The sequence below is a fragment of the Drosophila innubila genome (assembly GCF_004354385.1).
Source record: "Drosophila innubila isolate TH190305 chromosome 2L unlocalized genomic scaffold, UK_Dinn_1.0 4_B_2L, whole genome shotgun sequence".
NCBI classification, from domain to species: Eukaryota; Metazoa; Arthropoda; class Insecta; order Diptera; family Drosophilidae; genus Drosophila; species Drosophila innubila.
Window position 1 is genome coordinate 27,569,711 of NW_022995372.1, and position 8,821 is coordinate 27,578,531.

Here is an 8,821-nt window from a genome sequence, read left to right on the forward strand (position 1 = left end):
GCTACATATCGACTCGGCTTTTGATGCTGATCGAATATATATATATTTTGTAGGATCGGAGATGCCATATTCTCCCTTTTAAATATAACATATACATATATACAATTTGGTAAAAGTCTATTATGCTGGACCAACTCCAAATCAAAAAAAAACTAGTCGGTCGGTGTTACAGTCGAGCATACTCGACTGTCGGAGATCCCGTACTATCCAAAAGCAGCCACTTCTAATAATTGAATAATATTTAAGATAAACTTAAATTCTTATATATAAGCCTTCATAAATGTAAATCCTTAACAGAGATTAAATTAAAGCTGCACGTTCAACAACGAACACTTAATTCATATAGTAGCTCGAAATTTAATTTCTTAAGAATTTGTTATATAATATGTTAACTAAATTTTCAGTTATCAAGTTATTCGAGATTTAATTACTTGCCAACGCTCCCTTATCACATCAAACAGTAAAATTTATTATTTGAATATCTTCCCTACTTACTGTCTGATTGGAATCAAATTTTCAGCAAACATCTAGAACACTTTCCGCTTCGTCTAACCAAAATCTGGAATCTCCAGTTTTTAGATTGTTCTAATAATTTGAAAGAAAAATTTTTAAGTCATTTTTAAGGCGGTAAAGGGGTCGTGGCCAAATTCTAAAACAAACTTTATCTGCGTGCAATATAGAGGAACCTAAATACCAAGTTTGATATCTCTAGCTATTAAATTGCTCTTATAATATGGATATCAAAATTTCTAAGTCGATTTTTAGGCGGTAAAGGGGGCGTGGCCAAATTTAAAGACAAACTTTATCTGCTTGCAATATAGAGGAACCTGCATACCAAGTTTGGGGTCTCTGCTTTTAAAATGCTCTTATAATATGGATATCAAAATTTCTTAGTTGATTTTTGGGCGGTAAAGAGGGCGTGCTCAAATTTTGAAACAAACTTGATCTGCTTGCAATACAGAGGATGTAGGTGTTCATACAGACGTCAGGGCGTCAGGACGTCAGGACGTCAGGACAGACGGACACTGTCATATCGACTCGGCTATTGATGCTGATCAAGAATATACTTTACTTACTTTATAGACCCCAGTACTTTTTTTAAGTACGGCGTCTAAAAATAAGATTGGGGTTCGCATAGTTTTTTTTTTAATCTTTGAAGTTTCCATACAAAATAAAATATTTTTGTTGTTGTTTTGTGCAACTTTTCACTTTACAGCTCGCTTACCAACACAGATGTGGTCAAACGGTCAGAAGTAGCTTCTTAAACATCTCTATAAATATTTCAGACTATAGCCACTAAAAGTGCCTGAAGTACACGATAATATTGTTGAGTCTGACCGGAGACTCGGTTTTGATAATTTGCGAACTTATTTGAATGGCAAAGTCGTGGTCTAATAAAATGATTTGTTGGTATGATTATCGCGTTGATAGCACCTAAAGCCGAATGTACATATTAGGCCTCGAGCCCACTTTAGCTGAAAACGGAGCTGAAAACTGAGTGGAAAAAAAGAAACACACTTCACGCATGCAAGTGCGCACATTAAAACGTTCAGTTCAGCTTGGTTTCATCAACCAAAAATGTTTGATTTTATTATCTCCGCTTTCAGTTCGTTTCAAATCGCTTATGTGCAAAATAATTTTGGATAATAAGATAAAAGTTGAACCGGAAATTAAACAGATCATTATTATCAAAATATTATTATCCAAATTAAGTTAAGCAATTATTTAATCTGGCTCTTTTTTGCGGGCCATGCTGTGAGAGTAAAGAGCGCACAACACGTGGGAAAAATAATTTTGATAAATTACCACAGAAACGGGCTCCGTGACCTTATCGCCTTAAATCACTTGCTATAAATAAGCGACCGGCAACTGCGCTGCTAGCAGGCTGATGAAAGGTCAGGTTGTAATGGACATGACTCCTGCGTCTACCTGTGAATGCATTAGGGTAGTTTTGAATAAACGGAATGATGTACACAAATGACAAAATGTCTGCATCCTGCAGTGCGAATCTCATTTCGATTGCCATTCGGTCTTTTCGCCCTACCCAATATGCTCTGAGCTTGGGTTGATTGACGTTGATAGGGCACGTGTTGTCAATTATTATAAATAGACATGCATAGCTTCTGCTCAAACCAGATGATTTTTTTTTGAGCAAGACATAATGAATTTGTTTCTAAACAAAGGTAAGAACAGTGGTCATATACAGTATGGTCAAACTCTACGTATCCCACTGTGAGCTTTCAAGCTTTTAAGCACTGACACATACAGAATAAACCAAAGTTTTACTAACACTGGCTTAGGTCAATATTATTATACTTATTATATTAAACAGTTAACAGTGATTTTGGTTAACATTCGGCTTAAATTAATAAAACTAAAAAGTTTTTCATGCTAAGACTTGATTACATAAGGCAACATTAACAATTTGGACTACTTTCTTTTGAATTGAACCAAACCGACTTTTTTGGATAGATATGGGGCCCCAAACGACGAAAAACATATTTTTTTTCTTCTATGGCAGATTTTTTTTTTTTCAAATTTTTTAAAATTTGGCTTGCCGTTTTTTAGAGATGCGCCCACTTTTGCCATCATAACTCGAGACTGTCAAAACCGATTTTCAAAAGCTGTACTTTTCCTGAAAGTAGTTTAATAGTTATTCATTTTTGAATGTAGAAAATGTTGCTTTTTTAAGTTTTTTTTAGCTTTTTTTACTTTAAAATTCAAGGAAAACTAAAAATATTTTTTTTGCAAAGCTGCATTAATTGGGCGTCGCTAAATATATGATTCATTAAAATCTATGGAGGAACGCCGATTTAATAATATTTTATATCTATGCATGTTTTTCTTGTTAATTATTAAAATAAGTATGAAAATTTTTTGTCTGCTTTGAGATATCCTAACCAAGCTCACAGAAAAGCAATTTGCTGTTGTCTTAAGCACTTTGACCATATTTGGTTAAAATTAGATTACTGTATCATATAGCTTTCATAGGAACGATCGGTCGAATATCCATCTTTAGTATGAAAGTTGTACAAATTCTATATTGTCCTTTACATCTTCACCAATTTTGGTTCGAATCTGTCCACTATATCATATAGCTGCCATAGGACCGATCGGTCTAAGATCAAGTTTCAAAATGAAAAACTATTATGATTTATGAGATATCGTAACAAAACTGATAGAATACGCATTTAAGTTGGTGTTATACATCCTGACTAAACCAATCCTGAACCAATCCCTCCGATGGCAGCTATATGATATCGGTTTTTGCATTCTCGAGAAAGACGATAAATGTGGGCGCACCAAAATACCCAAAAAAAAAAGCAAATTTTAAAAAGTTCTAAAAGAAAAAGTTCATAGAAAAAAAAAATAATTTTTTTCGACATATTTATCAAATATGGTTTGGTTCGTCTAATTTTTTGGCAGTTGCCTAGTGTAATATATTATTGAGCACGATCCATTAAGTTCGATTTTAAAAAAGATCTCAACGATCTGACGATGTTTGCACCCAGGCTCTCATACAAGAATAACAAGCGGATTCTTATTACATACTTTTATTAACTTACAAATAGACAATTTAAAACAAACTTGATCAGCAAGGGGCTTATAGAAGTCTGTGTACCAAATTTGATTGTTCCAACTCTCAAAGTCTTTGAGATCAAGGCGCTCACACGGAAGGAAAGACGAACAGATATATATTTTAAAGAAAATACCCTTTTACTTATATTTTTAGTAGCAAGTATACAAATACCATTAAGTCGAATATCACATAAAGTTAATCAGACCATTATTATGAAATTAAGACTTACATATAAAAACTGAAAGTACTGTAATTGTAAGATTTTTTTAACAGCGACAGTTGGTGAATCTGTTATCAAGTTATATTGTTTAAGAAAAGAATTCGTGTTTATTTGATGACGTTCGCAGTTTATCCCCAAGATTGCTCAAATCTTTATTGAATGCGTAAGAATTTATTTCAAATTTTAAATGTTAACTTTAAAATACTTAATAAGTGCCCTGAAAATAATAAAATCAGATTTACGGTTGCTAAATTCGTGATTGAGATTTGAAACATCTTAAAAACATTTAAATAGTTTTTTTTGCGATTGCTTTGTAACGCCGCTTACTTGATGCATCTTGGGGGTGGCATTCTCAATAAATGCTTCAATCATTTCCTTTGCTTCCATAGTTATCTTTGCTTCTAATTCGTCCCTAATACCGGAAGTACAATTGTTTAAAACTTTGTAAAGTTGCTCTCTATCGTCAAACTGCGGCAAGTTCACGTGAACTAAATGCGAAAGATATAATTGTTTCTACTTCAATCATAAAGTACTTCATATAGCTGCGCTGCATTTCGAGATATGTCTCCTGAGCCAAGTTTTTTACTTCATTCAGGAAAGCTCTGTCCTCGTATTTCATGAGCTTAGATCTTAAATACATAAAGATATTTTCACTTCCATTCTTGACAAAATACTCGAAGGATTCAAATAAAAATATATCAGATTGTCTTGTAGCATCGGTCACTTCTTGCAATATGGGACTACCCTCTTTCTCAAATGATTTCAAAATTTTGCTGTTGCTCTGTACATATTTATCCCACAAAAAAAAACCTGACGAAAGCAATTTTTAGCCTCAAAATTTCTGATATCCAATTTTGTGACGAGCAAAATTCAGTTAAATCTAAAAATTTTAAATAAAAATATAAATTAATAAAAAAAATGCGAAAATGCGAGTTCCAATAATAATTGAGGTATCAATCGACGCGTATTTTTAAGTTACATTTTTAAAAAATAAAAAATTTTACCAAAAGGCCCCAACAGCCCCATTAGCTGCAATCATTTAAATTTTTGCCTTCCCACTTACACCCCCGTATCTCATGACCCAGGTTGGCTAGAAAAAGTTTGAGTATGCCATTTTGTAATTTAAGACTAAACCTTTCGATCAGTATATAACTCGATCTGATCGGGCAGTCGTAGCAAATTTTCCAACTTAGCTGTATATATTGTTAGTCGCCTTTCGCACCCTTCGTGCTGCTTTCGTCACTAACGCGAACTGCCGTCCGCAGTTATCATGTTTATCTCCAAAAGCACCCTTTGTACATCTGTTAAGACTTTCTTGTAGATCCTTTTTAGGAATGTAGTGGTCATAAGACTTTGGAAGACTGTGCGCAAGTTTATCAACGTAGTTTAGTATTTCATTTTCCGTTATATTAAACCTTTCAGCATTCGACAAATCGAGCCAGTGTTGCCACTTTTCCAATTCAGTCTCATTCGCAGCCTTACAATCTACAACTTCCTTGGCTGCATATGTGCAAAATTCAAGTTTGTTTTGCATTATTAATTTGTACGTGTTCTCACACAGCAGTTCCACCTGCTTAATAAGCGACAAATCCTCCTGCGGTATGGCACTCACAAAGCTCTACATTGGGAGGTGAATTAGCTTAATATATTTCCAAACAATTGCAATTGTCGTAGTTACCCATAATGTAATTTGTATCAGCAGTAAACGACGCATCCTCGTGAAAACTTTAACTGAACTGTAGACATCATTGAAAGGTGTATTCCTTATATACCTGCTTGGGGGACAGCTTCATGTTGTATGTGAATACGGATATGTAATTGCAATACCCATTAACCTTGAAATGCCTGATATTATAAGCTAGAATACAAAATACAAATACGTATATTTTTAGCGGGGTTTTTATTATAATTTTGGTTAAGATCGAGAAACGAGTTGATGAATTCCAAAATAATTTTTTCTATTTATAGCTGCGAATGATTTAAATGCGTATAGTGTCCATTGGAGCGTGATACCGCTGGCTACAGGGTATCTGTTTGTTAATCACTTTCAAGTAGAACCTTCTTCGCTTGCCGGAAAAGTGGCCGGTTTCTCGTTTGAAACACGTCAAGTTGCCCCTCCTCCAATTTCTTTTACATATGCAATTCGGCAAGTAAGTTTCATACTAGTTTTTTTTTTGCATACACTGACAAAAAATAATGTTCTGAAATCAAGATTTTGGTCTCAGAACTAAGATTTCTGGTCTAAAAAATGCGTCGAGAACATAAGATTCTTAAATCAAGAGAGCACATCTTGATTTTATGAACATTTTAAATAAGACCAAGTTCTTATTTTAAGAATAAATGTTCTAAAAACTAAATTTAAAAATAAAACAAATAAAAATTATTTTGTAAATTTATATTTTTTTTTTATTTTGTTTTTTTACTGTTTTAGTTTTAGTAATTTTATAAATGTTATTTTAATCTGTTACGAGTAAAATTCGAACTGCCGCCTACTGCTTCATAACTGAAGCGGCTTCTCTAACCAGAGCGCCACGGGGCCACCATTTGTTTGATACGAAATAGTACCTATTTATACTTTCCTAAAAACTTAAGATTTTTATTCTTATATGAAGATTTTAAGAATTTTTAGATTAATAATCTTAGTTTTAGTAATTTGGTCTTAAAATAATCTTATTTTAAGAACAAAATATTTAAGATGAATGTTCTTGATTTTAGAAGTTGGCCTTTTTTTCAGTGTACAACTACTGTAAAAGTGGCTTTCTTTTCAGTTGCAAACCATTAATCCCAAGACTGGTTAGATTATGAAAGTGAAATTATTTTTAGTGATGTTATCTTAAGCTGACAAGCTAGCCAGAATGGGAGCAGACAAGCCCCTGATAGGCCCCGAACCGTTTTATGGTATAGGGAAACACTTAATCCGGGAGTACCTGCCTAAAGACGAGAAACGACTAACACAGTCGCATTGGGCGGAGACCACGGGTCCCAGACAAGCCAAACACCTTCTAGGCAACTACAACTTAAAGAGATTCAAACAAGTAATCTCATTGGGGAAGAAAAGACTCAGGATACTAACCGGTCTACTGACAGGGCATTGTAGACTGAGAAGTCACGTAAGATGGAAGAACTATAGGCTCAGAATGGGGCACAATAAAATGTATATCTTTTACTTAACTAAAATATTTTCTAAATCTTAAAATAAGCCCGAATAGTGCTGAGCTACTTTGTTTCGATCTTCTTTATGAACATTTTAGGAATGACATTCTTTGTTCTCATCCTTTTCTAGATAATCGACAGGATAATTTTTTCGGCTGTGACCATATGGTCACGATAGCACCGTTAGGGGCGAGGTTTTCTTAATACTACAAAATACAAATATTTCCAAAAAAGTAAAATAATCAATAATATAAAAAATACACTACTTTAAACAGCTTTATCTCCGAGACTATAAGAGTTAAGACAATCAAATTGGGGGACAATAATTTTAAAATGTTGACCTTTATTAAGCTATTTTTTTTTTTTAATTGGATCCCCCACGTCCGCCCACGTAAATGATATAAAATCTAACAACAAGCGCAATTGTAAGGCTACAGCCTTAAGTCTTAGCACACATGATGGTGAATTTTGCTGAATTTCAAAAACGAATTTCATCGGAAACAGAAACAGAAAATGTATTAAAGAAGATATGTTGTTTTTAGAATATGCTTAAAGAATATGTGCGTAACAAACATGTTAAAAATTTAACAAAAATGTTAAATAAAAATATAAATGAATTCAAAGTACACACGAAAATTGGCATTCTTCACTGCGCAAAAAGAAATTTTTATGTTTGTGGTAGCTCACTCTTTTTGCTAGTGCAAAATTCCAATTTTCGTGTGTATTTTGTATTCATTTATATTTTTATTTAACATTTTTAAATTATACTTTATTTTGTTCATCACATAATTGGATATTAGATATTTTGGGGCTGAAATATGTTTTCGTCACTAGACTTTTACCTCATGTAAAGGTTTTTTTTGATAAAATATTTTTTAAAAAAAATGCCACTTCCACGTTTACCCCCTTATCTCGTGAGCCACATGTAGATTCCTCTATATTGCAGGCAGATCATGTCCATTATATCATATAGCTGTCATAGGACCGATCGGGCGAAAATTTAGTCTTAGTATAAGAACTTTGTTGTTTTATGAGATATGATAACCAAACTAATAGAATATAAATAAAGCTTGACTTTATATATCCTGTTCAAAGCTGGTTCAAATCGGACCACTATATCATATAGCTGTCATAGGACCGATCGGGCGAAAATCAAGTCTTAGTTTAAAAAACTTTTTAGTTTTATGAGATATCGTAACCAATCTTAAAATATATGCATTTAAGTTAGTCTTATACATCCTTACCGAAGTTGGTTCAAATCGGTCCATTATATCATATAGCTGTCATAGGACCGATCGGGCGAAAATTTAGTCTTAGTATAAGAACTTTGTTGTTTTATGAGATATGATAACCAAACTAATAGAATATAAATAAAACTTGGCTTTATATATCCTGTCCAAAGTTGGTTCAAATCGGTCCACTATATCATATAGCTGTCATAGGATCGGGTGAAAATCAAGTCTTAGTATGAACAACTTGTTTTGTTTTTTTGAGATATCGTAACCAAACTGATAGAATATACATAAAACTTGGTTTTATATATCCTGTTCAAAGCTGGTTCAAATCGGACCACTATATCATATAGCTGTCATAGGACCGATCGGGCGAAAATCAAGTCTTAGTATAAAAAACTTTTTAGTTTTATGAGATATCGTAACCAATCTTAAAATATATGCATTTAAGTTAGTCTTATACATCCTTACCGAAGTTGGTTCAAATCGTTCCATTATATCATATAGCTGTCATAGGGCCGATCGGGCGAATATTTAGTCTTAGTATAAGAACTTTGTTGTTTTATGAGATATGATAACCAAACTAATAGAATATAAATAAAACTAGGTTTTATATATCCTGTTCAAAGTTGGTTT

General features: G+C 33.2%; 1 protein-coding gene across 1 annotated transcript; it reads right to left on the reverse strand.

Annotated features, from left to right (window-relative positions):
- Positions 1–5,042: 5,042 nt before the first annotated feature.
- On the reverse strand, positions 5,043–5,546 carry LOC117781289. The gene is made up of 3 exons (XM_034618040.1): positions 5,479–5,546; positions 5,182–5,418; positions 5,043–5,114 (listed from the first exon to the last, which is right to left on the reverse strand). The coding sequence occupies exons 1-3, from the start codon at positions 5,512–5,514 to the stop codon at positions 5,043–5,045; spliced, it is 345 nt and encodes a 114-aa protein (XP_034473931.1). The 5' UTR covers positions 5,515–5,546.
- Between the last annotated feature and the right edge of the window lie 3,275 nt (positions 5,547–8,821).